This window comes from Glossina fuscipes, unplaced genomic scaffold, assembly GCF_014805625.2.
Source record: "Glossina fuscipes isolate IAEA_lab_2018 unplaced genomic scaffold, Yale_Gfus_2 0, whole genome shotgun sequence".
Classification (NCBI taxonomy): Eukaryota; Metazoa; Arthropoda; class Insecta; order Diptera; family Glossinidae; genus Glossina; species Glossina fuscipes.
The window spans coordinates 15,741,464-15,759,793 of record NW_023998414.1 but is presented as its reverse complement, the minus strand read 5'-3'; the positions used below and the strand labels follow the sequence as shown (position 1 = coordinate 15,759,793).

The following is an 18,330-nucleotide window of genomic DNA, read 5'->3' as shown; positions in this document are numbered from 1 at the left end:
ATACAATCTCTTAATAAGACCATTTGTCCACTTTGGTAGAACCAATGTTTAAAAAGAGATTCATTAATTGCCCTTGCACGCTACGAGAATAACAGCACGCGTAATAAGTATGTTCAATTTCTAACTTATTTCCAATGTCAGGCAAAATTTATTTTGGCAGAACGCACGGGCCTGTAATGAAGTATTGTAAGTTAAAAGTTAAATTAATTCGTTAAGTCTACAGAATGCAGTATGGGTTTCTTTATGGACTAGTATATCGGCTCTTTTTCAAAAATTTTTCATTTTTCCATTAGTGATCTCCCGTTTTGCATAAATATGACTAATTTTCGCTCAATTTCTTCCTTCAATTTTTGATCACCGTTGGCCAACAACACTCGCACGAATTGCTTCGATATTTTGCGCTTCGACTACACAAATGACATCGCAATTTATTATAGATAATTATGTGACTGACAGCGTTCAAGCTTTATGGCTCTCAGCGCTTCACTGAATCCTAAACTATGATATCACTTCCATATTACCGCTCCCGTAAATAATGGAGTAATTTCCTTTAGACTTTATCCATCGTTGGACTGTGGACCTCACTCAATGATTCGTATATCCGTAAACGGGTATTTAACTCGCTTGGCACACGTACATGAACATACTCTGGCAGGTCTTATAACAATTTATTTGTCTGCGCTTCATTGCTTTATATTTTTAAATACGAATAGAAGGAGATGTTGTGCGACATAGATTTTCAAATACTCTAAAGATGTCGTAGTCTACAAAAAATGATGCCAAAGCAATCGGTATAGAAGAAAAGAGCATAAAAAACAAAGACTTCAGAGAACTTAATTGAGAATAATTTTATTATGTCATGAAAGCAGTGATTATCCGTTTTCTTCGATGGTCAAGCCCTGACTTTCAGCAATGTTCTTATCGCTATCTAGTTATACATGGTGGCACGCAATTTTCGCTGAGCATTTCTTAAAGTAATTTAGAAAGACCCTGTTTGTAAGTTCTTCGGAGAGCACGGGAGTACGTAATTGTCTTACGGCGTCAATTGCCGCCATTAAAGATATAAGCGATCGGGCGTTTTCGGCGCACTAGACTCTTCCTAGACCTTCTCGTTGCTGAAAACTTTCGGCTCGACCAACAGCTAGGTTTACGCTTCTAATTTAATCAAGCGTATACCGTTATTTTTTTAAGCGTTTTCGTAAATTATTTTTTGATCAAAATTTCTCATAGATGGTCTACATTTCTGCACCCAAATTACCCAATCTGCAACAACCCGACCTCATCACGTTTATAACGAGATATTCAATTGTCTGAATTTCTTTGATCCACATAAAGTAAAAATTTTAACTTCTTATTTAAATTCTGTTCAGTAATAAATCCTTATTTTCACGTTCGCATGCTTACATGAAGATCTTGTTGAACTTAATGTAAAGTGGCATTCCATGGAAAATTAGCTCAGCGCTATCTCCAAAGCAGAATCTGCATAGCCTGGCATATAAATTAATAGACAATGTGCCACCCGAAGCCAAAACTGTAATAAATTACTTAAGCCCTGGCCGCTATTATATGAAATGTGAAAGAAATAATAAGTATGTTGTGTACAAGTATGTGGACCCAAGCACAAAATGTTGTACTTTTATTTTTAAATATTAAATTAAATACTTTTCGTATAATTATTAAATAGTTTCTTAGCCTTATATTTATTTATAATATTTTAATTTAATCCATAATAGCTTTTTAAGAAAGAACTGACGTTTTTTCAATGTTTTGCCTTCTCCACATATGTAGTTGTAAGGGCAAGTAACTTTCACAAGTTTTATAATATTTTTCTACAAAATACATGAATTTATTACATTCACACAAATGCAAAAAGAAAGAAACTTACCATTAGGTAACAAGCGAATGTTCTGAAAAAACAGAAAACCACAAAAACAAATAAACAACTATGATTTGGTACGTATGTGTGCATATGTGACAAATGAATATTAATAATAATTTCTGAAACACAACAGGAACCACAACATTTTCTCCGAGAAACAGAAACTAATGTGTATCAAAAGATGAGAAAAAAAAAATTAAACAAGCACCGCCTTCAAGGCAGCAATAATAAAAAAATATTTGATCTTAAAAGTTTTCCACTGAGATTAGAAATTAAGCTGTAAATTCAATAAACTAATAGTTGTGCTTGGAAAGTAGTTTCTTCTGTTTTTTTATAATAAGCTCCAAAATCTTATTTGAGGAATAATACTACCTTGTATCCCTTAAAAATCGGATCATCTTCGCAAACTTTATTAAAAAGCAAGTTAGAAAATTATATCCGGCTTTATCATCACAAAAAAAAAAAAAAAAGTCTCAAAGAAAATAGAATTTCAATACTATATAATAATGGGTAAACGTTCCCGACTTTTTTCATTTTTATACAGTTATTTTAAGATCGCCCGTACGAGGAAATTTTCATATCCATCACCGAAAGATGAGTTCATTTTATCAAAACGTTTTCAGCCACCCGAAGAAAACTTCAAAGACCCGATAAAATATACATATTCTTAAGCAGCGTCAAATTCTATATCGCTTTAAGCGTGTCTATCAGTCCCTCTGTATAATAACAGCTTTAAACATGAAGAAAGATAAAGTAATCGGCTATAAATTCTACGAAAATATTCGAAGTTTTTTCACGCAATTAGTCTTTGGTTGATTGCTCACAAACTACAGCAGATACAGTTATGAAAATATAATCGTGTGTTCTATGAGCGATTTATGGTGCCTGTGCGTAACTCGAAAAAAATCGGTCACTCCTACACAGTATATAGTATTTTTTGGCCAAAACTTGTGTAACATTTAGAAGCAATTTCCCAAAGATCGATTCTTTCGTACTTTGGTCTCGAATATGCTTCCATATGTAACTTGGTACAAATCTTTAATATAATAAACATAAAGCGTAACATGCATACGTTAACATAACATCACTTTTAACAAAAGTGAGGGAATATAAAAGAAAGACACATTAAATAATTGATTTAATAAAAACATCAGTTTTGGCAAAATTTCGCCGGAGGCGCGGATATTGCACTTGTATAGCGGATTCGATACTCCGTAGTCAATGAGTATGTAGAAAAGAAAAAAACAATTTTGTAGGTTAACCTTGCTAGTGGCAACTCTAGGTTATTCAACTCTGCCAATGTTAGTCTTTAGCTTAATATTCATAAACTGGTGATAATCTTGAATATTTCCATATTCTCTCTTTAGTTTCTCTCTGTACTGTTTCCTTACAGCAGAACTATTTAATTTCAAAAATATTTCTGAGAATGTCACATTAAATATTCACTACGCTTTAGTAATTTGATAGAGAAGAAAAAATGTTGGAAAAAAATACATAAACATTTTCATATCCTTTTTGCCTTTTTTCCGTTGCATGTCTTCCTATATAACAACATTTTTTCTATTTTTTTTTTTATTTATTTATTTTTTTTTTTTATTGTTTTGTTCTCTTTTTTATTTTCGTCAGTTTTCGTTTCTTTTCACTGCAACACAAAAACCTTGACTTTATTACATACACAAGTCCTTCATAACATTCGCTCACATTCATTCAAATCAGAGAGAAATGTACTGCGTATGTGCATGGAATGCTTCAATTTTCTCACATACATACGCATGTTTAAGTTTACCGTACATATATATGTACGTATATATATATAGTTCTCAACTCATTGCTTTTATTTTCATTTCTTTTGTTATTATTGTTATATGGGTTTAGTTACAATAACAGCAACAAGAATAAAAAAAAATTTTTATATAACGGATAAGTAGCTGCAAGCGATGACATTTCATTTCATCATTTCGTCATTTAAGCAAACATAAAGCTAAAAATGTACACACACACACACACACACACACACACACACACACACACACACACACTTATGAACATACTTATGCATATAGATGCCTGTATAAAATTTCTATAAAAATATATGTATAGAGAGAGAGTCATCGAGAACAAATATGTAAGAAAGAACGTTGTAAAGTATTGTTCTAACAATAGGTTTACATACAACAAATGCCATACTTTTCGAATATTTATACTTTTATATGCATTGCATAACTGTGTATCTTTCGCTTTTTTCATGATCGGTTATACATATATACATATATATAGATACGACTTTTTATTTATTTATTTATTTATTATAACGTTCGTAACATCTGTTCAAATTCGGTTGCACTGTTTTGTTCACTATTATTTTTTTCGGCATTTATTACACTATTTACCCAATTATTCACTTGTTGACTTAAATGTTTTTAACCCTAACCGAAGGCAAATTAACTTTGTCAATCTACTGGGAATACCCTATATATATATATATACACATATATATATATATGTATATATATGGTTGGATGTGTTAATATTAAATGCATGTCGAATTTTTTAATCAGAACGTCACTCATCGAACTTTGCTTCAAATAATTGAAACAATCAAAAAATTGCGCTGGCTGAGTGAAACTGAAAATGAAATTCTGACTATCCCAATAACAATTTCTTCATAGCTAATAAATAAAGAAATAAATAAAGCAAATGGGCTTACATAAAAGCAAGAAATGAACTTAATTAATACGACGTTATAGGAAACAGATTTATAGTGCAACGAGGTGATTCTACCTTATAGTGCAGATAATGCATCTACGCCATGGCTTGTATTAGCTTTAGAGGATTAGGCCCAAACTTAAAGCACTTATATAAAGCACTTATATACACTTCGGCAGGTTTGTTCGAACATTCACACTTATATGGAAACCTTTTCCATATACCATTTTTTTTTTTTTCCTTTTTGTTTGAATAAGCATCTAAAGACGTCCACTAGGGATAACGCGAGACTTTAACTAGCTAAAAACCACCTATATTCTATCCCTTTCTTATGACACGACCCCCTTAAATACCTTCACAGGAACGGTTGCCTTTTAAGTACTATCTCTGAGCCTACGTTGACGCTCAGCGTTTCTTTATTTTCTCAGTACATTTGCAGCTTCCTCAGTGTATTGACATTATCCGAGAGAGGAAGGTTTACAGTCTCCATCCCTGTTGTTCGTCATTGCATTTCTGTCAGACAAAGTACACATGTTCAGCGTCCTGAGCGCAATCAGAAAGTGATTTGCATAATTTGAATCTTCTGAAACTAAATCTAAATAAATGTAAGAAGCTTTCTTTCTCAAGAAGGAAGTCGTTCATTACTCAGTATTTCATTGATTCGCACAAGTTGGAAGACGTCGATTCGTTCACAGATTTAGGCGTTCTATTTCATTATAGGTTACGTTTCAATTTGCATATTGAGCTCGCGTTAAGCAAAGCTAGGTCCGCGCTTGGTTTTATAAAAAGGTGGTCCTTATATTATGAAAACGCTTTACATGTGTTTGGTTAGACCTACACTTGAGTATACCTCTGTTGGGTGTTCATCAGGTGCTACATAGATTCAATTGAATCTGTTCAAAAGCGATTCTTGCTGTTTGCCCTTAGGAATTTGGGTTGGGACCCGATTGCCCCTCTTCCACCCTATGAAAATAAATTGCTTTTGTTTTCCCTACCGTCACTAAATGACGTGTATCACTTATGCTTATTAACGGACTCTTTAAAGTCCATTAGAGCAACATTGCTTAATACACGCGATTTACCTATGTCGCACTTGAACTAACTTTTAACCTTAAAAAGTCGCTGTGAGACGAAAATTAGTTGTTGTTAACTATTATCGGTTGCCAAGCTTATGCATGTTTGCGATGGCTTAGGGGTTCACTTATAATTTGGTCCTGTACCGGTTGTGGGTGTGGCTCTATGCTAGTTATGTACATGCTTTTTTTCTCTTTTTTTTTTCTTATTTGTTTTTATTTTAGTTTTAATATTAATTAATTTAAGATTTACTTTAAGAGTCAATGGAACTCGACTGCCATTTTGTTTTAGTTGAGTTTCTTGTATAAATGCAATAAATAAATAAATAAATAAATAAAAGGCTACAAAATGGGTCCTGCTCAAATTTGCACCAAAACAAATTCGCTCGGAAATATCCATGGCCGTTTTGTATATAGCTGTGTTATGTAGAAATCTATCTCGCTGTGCCGTTTCTTAAACCATGCCTGCAGTTCCGGTATGAATCGATGTGTCCATCTGTCTATCTTTGGTCACCTTACTCCAACGGCCAACATATTTCTCTACCAAAAGAAATTTCGTTCGCCCGCATCTTTTGAAACTCGGCTCTAAAGATACCTTTCTGAACCCGCAAGTCCATTAGAATATTGCTAGCGATGATCAATGCCAAGTCTTCTGACGCTGATCTGCGACATGCGGTGCAAACTCCTAAAGTACAGAATCGACATGTTGCTTTAATGCCTCTTGAATATAATGATACCTTTCTTTTTCCAAATAGGGGAACCCTAAATTATAGTTGCTACCATCTTAGTCATCAGTTTTCTGCAGCCATACCTAGTGTCTCTCGTGTTTGGTACCAGTCGCGCTTACGCCTTTGTTGCCTGCGCTGCGCCTTCACTCATGCATTGCAGATGCTTTTTATATGTTAGTCTTCAATCGACCGTGATTTCCAGATATTTGCTATCATCTTGGAAGCCTATACAAGCATCACCCACTTTAAATCTTATCTTTGGCAACTTTGTTTTTTGAGGTTATTAGCACATATTCCAAGTGCTAAACCGCGCACTGATGGCTAATAATATCTCTTCCGCTGAAGCCACGCCACCCAAGTCTTTAAGTTCAATCCACACCTCCCTAGTCATCAGTTTGACGCCGGCACGCTGGCCGAGCGCTTTTTCTATCGGTTGTTTGCAATCATTGTTTTCCTCTTACACATTGCTGGAATTCCAGCCACCTATGCCCTTTAAGCGATCTTCGTAACCTTTTCGACGACTTTTTGCAGCCCAACATCATTTTTGACCCTTTTAGGATTTTGCTGTAAATTAACTGGCGCGCTTGATTGACAATATTTGGACCCGGTTTACTCGCCAATTTAATTGGTTTGCCCTTTAAATTTGGCCTTTGAAAGTACGGTCTAACTCTCCTTAGGGTGCTTTGGGGCGTTTTTCTCGAAGTACAGACCTTCACTTCTCTGAATGTTTTTTTTTGCAGGGATTAAGTCCACTATGGGCTTCCACTCCCCCCTCTCCACCCGCTGTCTTTATAGGCGCGTAATTCTTGGAGCACTTTCCTTATGAACTCGTCAATGTCGCTCAACGCTTCGTTACTACCAATTGACATCTGCATTATCTAACTGGGTTTTCATGGGGTCTACCATACTCAAACGTTTTGCAATGAAATATAACGTGCTCTGCATTTTCTTCTCTTTTCGCGCAGTCCAGGCACATTGACGAGCTATCGTGTCCGAACCCGTACAAATACTTCTGGACGCAGCCATGACTAGTCAGAAGCTGGGTGAGATAATAAGTCTCCGCATCCTGTGGCTTGTCGATACATCGCATTATGTTTGCGATAAAGACGAAGGTCTGTCTTTCTTTTGTTGTTTTTTCCCATTGCGAATGCCAAATACTTATCGACACTAATCGCCGATCTTTCTTCACGACTTTTTGAGAGCGATTGTTGTTGCAACGCCGTTCGTGTATGCGCCTCGTTTCATCTGCCAAAATATCGATTGGAATGATCCCTCCGAATACAAAGACGGAGTCTTCGAACACTTTTCGGAATCCGCATGTCTGCCATAGAACGATAAACGATTTATTGCCACCAACTTTCAGTACGTTGACTTTACGGTGAATGCACTCGCCCAAACTGATCTCGCACGTGGACTGCGGTCCCTTCCTTCTAGCTTTCAAGCAATCCTTCCTAAGCGAATGTATTTACTTATCCCACCAATAACACAGATTTTCTCTATCGCTTTTAATGGATCGTTTCGGCATAGCTGCGTCGCACGCGTCAATGAAAATCTCATTCCTTCTTTGATTTCCTTTAAACGCATTACTAAATTCAAGATGCCTTCGTCAAACGATGAGCGATTCCTTTTCGGGCCCGTGGATTCGGGTTTTCTATGACCCTCCGTGTGCGTGTGTGTAGGTGTACATATTTCACACTCATGTTTAATGCACTAGCATTTGGGAAAAAGCAAACGGCACGAACACTATTCCTTAGACCCCTTAATTTATTGTTTTTTTCATCTCTACCTGCTCCATCGTCGCACCTAGTAGTTACCCGTTTCCCAGACTTCGTTCGTTCTCACTTGCTTTCACTAGCGCTACGATTCAAAAGACCACAAGAGAATAGAGCTTTAAAAGGCAATGAATGAATGCACCTCGAACTCAACTCGAGCTCAACGTATTTTCAAGAACTAAACAATTCTATAGCTGAGAGGAATCAACAGTTTCGCTGTAAACCTAATATCATCTTTTTTTCTTTCTTATTTACTTTTGTTAGTCGACGCGCTTGCTTTATTTGCTTTTTTTATTTACTTTCTTTTGCCTATTGCGTTTGATAATGTGTTTTGGTTAAAATAAAAAAAAAAAAGCAGGAACGTGCCGGTCTTTTAAAGCTGCAGTGCAAAACATTATTCGTCTCTCATCGTTTCCTCTACACTGCAGCCAACTTTTTAATAAAAAATGCAAAAAAACATCCGATTTAGTTGAAACAAAACAAAAAAGACAAAGACCGTAACAAAAATCTGCATTAATCAACAACAACTGCTATAACGTTGGCAACAACGGCATCGTAACAGCAAGCGTCAACTTTTATAATTTTTCAAGTCAATTCTTGTCCTACGTACGTATAATGATTTATATTCAAAAAACGGCATTTTTCTTCTTTTTTTTTTTGGTTTAGTACATTCTTTTTGCTTCTTTTTTTTTTTGCTGAAAACCAGCGAAAAACAAAAAATCAAGGTGAAATCCTTAACGAATAAAAGGAAGGGATATCATATTCAATTTGGATCAAAGCGTAAGCTAGAGCGCTATATAATCGCCCTTAACTCTACAATGCTATATGTAGAAGTATAATGTGGCCTATGAATGCCTTTCAGATACTAAAGAAAAGAAGAAGAAGGAATTAGGGAGATAACGAACACTTGTTGTTAAATTTGATATTGTCTTCCGGATCATTCGATCTAAACTTGTTTATTCAAATGATTTAAATCAATGTTGTTTGTATGAAATTCTATATAAGACTCTTTTTGTGAATCTTCACAACCGGCCATTTTGTACAACTTTATTACTCTTCCGACGTTTAAGTAAATTTTTAGAAGCTTCGAAACATTTTCACTTTAACTAACGTTTGAAACACTGTTAGGACGTAACAAAAAGTACAAACACTTATGATTACGGCTGGAAGATCTGGGTATAAAATGTCAGTTGTTCAACCGTCATATCTCTTTAGAATTACCACGGTCGCGAAACTTGAGATAAAAAGCGAGAGGGATGAAGATAAGGAACTGCAACTTGAACCATGTAGAAGGTATGCATTTCAAATTTGGCCTGATTCGAAATGCATTACAGGAGAGTTTATTATTAGCTACCCCCTACGCCCTTGATCATCGTAATATTTTTCTTCCAGTTTTATCCCAAGGTGGTCTTAATCTACTTACTCCTGCATTAATCAACGCCTCTACACTGATTTTACGATCATCACTCTTCTCACAATAGCATTAACGCCTCTGTTCTTTACGCTCGTCAATCCCAAACTAGACTTATTTCATTCCGGAGATTGCTGGACTGCACGTTCAAGGACTACCATAACTACTACTTTTTTTTTGTAATATCGATATACGCCTATATATCATTTTGTGTTCATGTAATACAGACGTTTGCTATTTAGTGTAGACTTAAAGCACATCTCCCACAACATTGTCGATAATATGACATGCGTTTAGAGTGTTTAATCATATAAAGTTTAACAATATTCTATATTAGCAGAGTAATTGGGATTAAGTCCATGCTAATCAGTATGCAGTAACATTATTAAGATGAACGACAAAGCAATGATTTGTGATTTGTAAGCAGCTAACAAGATAAGGTACTTATTTTGCATAAAAGAAGGCAAAGTACATGAATTGAATTCAATTCAATTTCAATTTCTTCATTATCTACTTATCGGGGATATATATAGAACTAGACATTGTTTATTTAAAGATAACAGTACTATAGTTCTATAACAATCTCTCAGCACTAATTGCAAAGAGATACAAACGGCAACTTTATCTTGGTTTAGGGATTCAAGAATCCCAGCAAGATCCAATCCGAAACAATTTTATAGTTTCTGTTAAGTTTTTTACACGGGACCTGTTAATGAGATATTCTCCCATTACCAATATATAATGTTGGTACGATTTTCTCGCCAGCTGCCGTGCATGGGGCAGTATTGGGCGAGAACGCGTACGCGTTTGTGCTTGTTAGGTGACGTGTCCATCTAATATGCAAATTTGTTGTAAGCGTAGCCGACACAATGGTTTGTTTATAGAAAAAAACAACGCATTACTTGCCTACTGGAGTCGTTTGTCACTTTTTTACATGATTCTTTATTCACACACTCCCCTAACGAAAAAATTCTCGTTTTAAAGAATATCTAAATCACCAACAGCTTATCGACGTGAACACTTCATTGTATATTTACTCCCTAGAACTGGAGATATATGGCAAATAGTGGGTCCAACTGCACACTCGGGCGAAAAGAGAAACGCTTTGAAAACATATAGCTTTTGATGAATGTAACATTCTGAGAGAATTCATCTATGTCTGCCTACTTATGGCATATTTTGGAAAGTTCATAGTCATGTTCAAGTGATCTGCTGAAAAAAACGTCTCTGAAAAGTGATTTTAATATATTGACAACATTAACTTACAATTTTCCAGCAGATATCAGTTTGAAAGTCAACAATAATATTTATAAGGACTAAACAACACATTAACATTTTGGATTGTCTCAAATATCCGCGATTAACCAAGAACCTTAAGATTGTTATGTATTTGTTGGCACTGATCAATTTTAATTCATTCATTCATATACAAATTCTTATAAATAAATAACTTTGTTAATTGTTCCATAGTTATCTAATTATGGCATGATTCCATTCTTTTTTCTTTGTCTCTTCTATTTAAAGTGCGGATGAGGGCTTTGACGGCACCTATGCTACCAATGTTGTAGTGCGTAATAACGGTTCTTGCTTATACGTTCCGCCCGGTATTTTTAAATCAACATGTAAAATCGATATCACCTGGTTTCCGTTTGATGACCAACGCTGTGAGATGAAGTTTGGTTCATGGACGTATGATGGCTTTCAGGTAAGCAAATAATTATTTTAAAGACCCCAAAAGCAATAATCCTCTAATTTTATTTTTCCATGTAGCTTAATTTTTAATTGTCAGCACTTGAATTTAATCATAAATCATACGTTCAACGTAAAGGACTAAAACGTCCATTAAAGTAGCATAAGGATCAATAGTTTAAAGCTTAAAGTTCGTTAATGAATCGAAAGCTCATATACTTATTTATCTACTCCAGTTACATTACCACGACTGTAGCACGACCGTGGCTCATAAATTCTCAATGCTTCAATTCGAACTTTAGAACTCACCTACATTTCATTCTAATTCCCAATCAACGCTAATTCAGTGATAAATATCACAGGCAATCTCTCTTTGTAAACAAGCAAATTAAACTAAAACATTTGAAGATTTCTTTAATTGTTGACGCACACTTCCAGTCATTGATATTGCATACCGTACGTATAAAAATAGTTTATTTACCTCTGATACGCTCACAACAATTCCACTATATTTAAGCACCGGGACATTTGCACTCCCTACTTTAGCCATATCTACTCACCTATCATTTGCCGTTGCGTGAATCACTTGTTACTGTCCTTCATCCGTACTTTTTAATGAATGAGTAAATCCAAAAAATCACCACAATATTAAAAAAAAGATAAGAGGAAAGACAACTACGAGCTGTAAGAATTTTCTTTTTTCACATTTAATTACATAGATGACGGGTAGGAAAAGTTTCATCTCACCTAGAATGAAAAACCGGTTCGCATAATATTTACAAGTTTTCAATTTTTGAGCTCATTTCTTTATCGCTTATTACAAGAGAGACGTCTACGTTGTTAATTCTTCATAGCTGTCGCGACATCTGATAAAAAATTGAATATTGAGTATTGTATTGAGTTTCATTTATTTTTTGTTTTGCTCTCAAGATGTTAGCAAAGCGCAGCTCAAGTGTTTAAATTTAAAGCAGAGCGAGAATGTTAAAAGAGTCAATATATATTAAAGCAAAACAAAGTTGCTTAAATGAGTTAAATTTACTTTTACAAGAGTATTTATTAATGGGATATGAAGTAATTATATTCCCCAAGGGGATGTTATTGCGAAAACATTTATAAAAAAATACATATCGCAGATAGCGTAACCTATATATTTTCTTGACAAAAATAAATAGCGAAATTCATGTAGACATATACGGTTATCTGCGTTACGTGATAGCTTTCTCTGAAAATACCAATATTTAGTTGCAACTTTTCCCTTTTCGCTATCGTCAGCATCCATTCGTCAGCATTCATCCGTCAGCTCAATGAGTGGATAGTCCTTGCGTTTTTTTTTTTTTTTCCCCCTTTTTTTTATGTGCTATTCCGTATTGCTTTTCGGATAAGTTTTGCAGGCTTCTTAAATAATATATGTTATTCATATGAAAATATGCATGTTCCACTATGGATATGTTAGCAAATCTACCCCGGAGAGCATATTAGATTGATGAAATGTTTGCAGCGCTTAAAAATCAACTTTGGAGATCAGTGGGAGCAACGCTTCTTAATCGCCTATTTGTTGAAAGCACAACTACCGTTTTGAAGCTCAATTTACAAGGTTACATATATAAAGTTAAATTCTTCATTCTTTCTCCCATAGTTTTGTAAAATTTTCCAACGCTATTTTGTATGCTCTTTAGATATTGAGCATTAATTGAGTTAGCCTTCCGATACGTTCTAATATGTTCTGCTAAATTCTGTTACTTCTCAAGTATGCATACAGTGTGTGTGTGTGTGTATACAGTTATTAGGTGTATTTGTTTAGATATCCGACATATATTTTTTTTTTTTAACATTGCTTCACAAGATTTCACGTTAAATAGGTGGAGAAGAATGCTTCGTTATCATGCTACGTTTGTAGTAGTTCCTAAGTTCCTGAGTAGTTCTTAAGAGATAAAAGGTAAGGGATTGCTCCTTAATACAAAGATCTGACTACAAACGATAAATCATTTCTATGCTGTTCAAGTTATTTTGCGTGTTTAACGTAGCGCTATAAATTCATTTGAAAATGCATTTTTAAATTAGTTATCAAAATGGAGTAAATTAAAAATGAAAAATTTTAGAAAATATCCCTAAAAGCATTTTATTTGTTAAAATAATAGCATAGCTTCAAAATGTGCTAAAAAAAAACCTTTTATCAAATAAACTTAATTGGTGGACTTATTTCCTTTGAATAAATGATTTTGTAATATTTAATGTTACTTTTTATGAAATTTTTAATAAATTCACTATTATAATAAATGGCGAACTCCGTTACTAGCAAATCCGCTTATATAAAAAACTAAATGTGAAAGAATTATACTAATTTCACAAATGCGGTCGCTTTTCAATTGTTTATTAAATAAACCGCAAACATATTAAAAAACATTTTTTTTTGCATTTTTTTTTTTTTAATCAGTGCTTATGCAAATTTGCACTTTATTAGCTAATTGAGATTATTTTTATAGTCATCAAAAAGGATTTGTCGAGCTGTTAAATATATAAGATGCATAGTATTAGAAATCGAAGCCTACTTAAGTTGTTTAGGTATACATGTAAATATTTACTTGTATATACATCATATCACTCAATAAGTCTCCGGTCTAAATTGTCCTTTTCTTAAAATTTCATTAATTTCAAACGCACTTTTACTGCTACGTAACATTTACTGTTAATCCTTTATCCCCTTTGAAGATAGTCGATGAATAATATACCAAGCGCATCAGAAAATACTTTTCTATCTCCCAAAACAATTTTGTGACCTTGCTTATGTTTAGGAATTTGCTCGAGCGGAACGTTCAACTTCCTCAGTGTCCAAGCCATTATATTTACAATTAGCAAATCACCATGAACTTATTTTTTCGACAGGCAGGAATCGCTGTGACATCTTTCAAGCTAACGTTAACGGTGTACGTATTTTTCTTATCAAAAAACTACGTCTTTAATCAACTCACGAAATTTAAATTTTCCCATTGTTTTGAAAATTACAAAAGCAGTGGCACTAAAGTAACCGCAACCTGTGAAGTAACTGTCAGAAAGTCATGAAATTTTGCCACATATGTTTCAGCCCGGAAACTTATTGAGTGTTGTGTTACATAAAGCTGGGTGTGTTGTATCATGGTTTTTTTTTAGCAAAGTTAAAACTTCACTGAATAAAGTTACCAGCAATAAATAAATAGCTGATACAATTGGGACAACAAGGGGATCAACATGCCAAGAGCCAATGGCTTCAGTACGAAGGAAGGAAATTTATGTAGAAAAACTCGATTAAAAATATATGCAGTACTGATGTGGAATTTCGCATCCTCCTCGTGGTTATGAGCAGATAATGCTCTTTCGGATTAACAGAGATTTCAATGCAGGACTTATTGTTTGCTCCATTCTTACGACGACACCCACATATGGGCTATTTTATGGATAGCCTTAAAAGTGTTGGTGTTCTGTCCGCACTGGATACCTATTATTTCGAAAAGAAAACTGGGGAATTGCCTCTCTTAATTTGACGATCAAACACCAGATGACGTTACTTATAAATGTTTATACCTTCTTCCGATATTCCAATTTTTCCTTGAATTAGCTAAACAGCTTCAACACCTCCGCGAAGCAAAACGAAAATACTAGGCACAGGAATTTTGGAATTGTGATACACAATTCATTACATATTTTATTTGATTTTACATAAATTGGGAAAATAGTATAAGTTCCGTTTTCATTTCGATTATAACTTTTTCAACTTTTCAAAAGATAATCAATAATATCAGCAATCAGTGTCTTTCGAACTTAAGCCTATCTTGGAGCTATTTGTGGAATTAAAAAATATTAATGAATAATAATTTGAACTTGATAAGTTAATGTTATATTTTAACTAATTTTTTAGAAAAATAAGAAATTTAAAATTTCATTCATTATTTTAATTTGACGTAACAATAACTGCAACAATATACTAGAATTCATTTATCGCAATCAATATATTTAAAGGTTCAGAGTCATACCGATAATACAGACAACGTCTTTCTGATTTTAAATTCAAATTCAGTTCAATCTTTCATTTTTAAAGCAAAGCAAAATAAAATCCTCTATAGATATTTCTTACTTATAAACGCGTTAGACTACGTCCGACACTTTATTGAAAAATCGCATATAAATGTGAGAGTAAATGGAAGGAAAAGTAAAATTTATTACATATTACACGTTAACTAGACGATGTACGTAGATGCACATACATAAATACACATATGTATATGAAACCATATTTTTCAATCTCCCTGGACAGTAACTTTTTCCCTTGATTAATAAAATAAGATTTGTTTAACTCTCAGAGATGAATTACATTTAATATTCGTGGTTCCTGCCGCGGTGCAATATTATAAATCAAATAATAGCGGATACACTGATAGTGGAAATCCGTTATTGACCATCAACAACATACCCACGCAAATATACATGAATAGCAAATACGAGTTTTATTTTAAGGCGAATAATTCGCACGCATTTCTGCATATTGCATGAATTTTGATAGGTAAATAAAAATCAGAAAAAATGTTAAAAATTAAAAATTTATTTTACCAAACAGGTAGTTTTTCATATATCGCGGATAACGAATAAGCAGAGAGGCCGAACTAAACAGAGATAGTTTGATTTTCCTGGAAACAAAATTATATTGAAATCTTTGAAAATTGGCTTTTGGTTGATTATTATTTTCTTTTTACATATATAATTCTATATTGTCGTTTAGTTTAAAGCTCTAAATAGACCCTACCTATTGGGAAGACTGAACTTATAAACACGTTTATCAGCTTCAGTTTCTGACTAATTTAATCATAATTATCTGTCGGAAAGACACTATGATCGGCCACAGCCGACCGGTAAATACTCAACACCACCCTACCAACAGTTGTTCATATAATGACTTTTCAAAATGGGCATTTATATGGGAAATGGTTGAAATAGTGGCCCAATCCGAACAATCTTCAATAGTTTTCGTCCTTTAATCAAGGCACTTAAATCTACATAATTTCGTTAAAATATCCATAAGTCGAGCACTAGAAAACAAAACAGACAAGCAAGCTTAGATTAGAACTGGATCTGAACCAAGGTACGTCTACCTTACCTACCTCCGTCCGGTTGTTGCATAAACCCGCTCAAACTTGATATACCCTTGTACCACAACTGATGCAGGGTCCAAAAACTGCCTTGACCTACGTCAGAAATGTAAACAAGTTCAGAGCATTTTTGTTCACAGCTTATCGGTTCATTTTATTTCTTTTTTTGTTGTTTTTTATTTTGCTTGCGTTCTTATTGCTTGATATTCAAGCTTTAAATATCGAATATAACTCTTTTCTTACTTCATTTAGTTGAAAACTTTTTCAACTATGTGTGCGTTTTTTCTGTTACAGTCACCTCCAGGATTTGAGATAAAGTAATAAAGGGAAATAATTCCTTTGTAAACAAATAAATACAAAAAAATATATTGTTTACATTTTGTGTGTTTTGCTCGTTTATTCTAAAAACTTTAGTTAATATTTTTTACATAGATCAGTTATATTTAGGAGTTACTCAAATATTCAATTTAACTTTCAGTTTTCAGGAATTTAGGCCAAAGTTGGGGACAGAAGTTTCGTATGTTGGACGTAATATTTTAATATCTACCTAATGATGCCTGGGTGTTTGTGAAAGGAGTAATCAAAGAGTATGATTATGTAACATACAAACACCGATGTTAATATGAATACAAACTTCGCAATGTTTCACCAACACAAAAGCCTTCTTTACATTCTCTTTACAAATGGGAGTCTGCGGAAATCGTAGGGAAAACTTTAGAGAGAAAAATCGCAAAGCAAATTCAACGCTTTTTTTTTATTAAACAAAACTAAGAATGATTTTTGATCGATTGTCGGGAAATCGAGTAGCTAGTTTAGTAGATTTTAAGCTCGATGATAAAACAAGGATGAAATGTTGGTAAGAACAAACATAGGCGTAGTTAAATCAATATCGCTATTGAGACTGATCAAGTATTAAGAACATGTGTATTTTATGCCTGATACAATACGCTTCCCAATGACTTACGTGATCTTTCACGACTTGCGACATGAAGATATATTTGCTTTAATCCTATCAGTGATTTTTGCCTCCGGTGTGTTTAAGTTTAATTAAAAAAAAAAAAAAAAACAAAAGTTAATGTAAAACATAGGATTTTAGATTAGCTTAAGTTAGTTTAAAGATAATACGAGATGAATTAATCGAGTGATGAAGCTTGGTGGGCTTTGCATGACTTTTGCACCCAATGCATGATGTATTAATTTCAATACGTTAATATCTCGCCTTGCGAATATGACAAGATTTTCCTACTTCCCCCCGGAACCCCTTTTGGATCGATTTAAAAGTAATACCACATCTACTATGTGTTAAACTCGTCTAAATTTAAAGGTTTAATATTTCTGGAATTCATGAAGATCTTTTCTCTGAACACCTATTTAGTACAATTAAACACGACATCAGTTTTTAATTCTTTATATCCCCTTCCACCGCTATTAGCGGTGGAGATGATAACTAGTCACAATATTACCGGATCACCGGAAGATGCGATAAGCACGCCCTTAAGACAACTCGCCACATATAGCATTGGCAAAATTGTAAACAGTTTTCGTCTTTTTTGCTATAGTAACCAGCAGGTTCGTGTGCTATTTCGAATTACTCCAAGATAAGAATGTGTGCTTCGAATGCCTGAATTTAAATACTTCGGCGAAAGCGATCAGATTTTTGATTAACTGTCAAAGCTTCCAGGATTGAAGGTCACTTCAGTATTTAGAAAGAAATCAAAGGTCAATTTTCTATATAGACAGCTTGTCCATGAAGATCTGGATTTGCCTTTCATGTAAGCACAAAGCAATGCAATCTGAATACTTTCAGTATTTTTAAAGGGGAAGATGATAAAGAATGGAAATGATGATTTAAGCTGGACATTCCCTTCTTAGCATAGCTTAAATTTTCACTTTTTTTGTCGAATGTTTTATTATTGCTTCCGGCATATTTTCGAAGCCGAACTGATTACATGCCT

The 18,330-nt window shown here is 34.0% G+C and overlaps 1 protein-coding gene across 1 annotated transcript in view; it reads left to right on the top strand.

Annotated features, from left to right (window-relative positions):
* LOC119643498 (neuronal acetylcholine receptor subunit alpha-7-like) overlaps positions 1 to 18,330 on the top strand; it is an 87,953-nt gene that overhangs the window by 13,179 nt on the left and 56,444 nt on the right. The window contains exon 3 of the mRNA XM_038042860.1: positions 11,094 to 11,274. Within this exon, the coding sequence (XP_037898788.1) occupies positions 11,094 to 11,274 (181 nt within the window). The remainder of the gene's footprint in view (positions 1 to 11,093; positions 11,275 to 18,330) is intronic.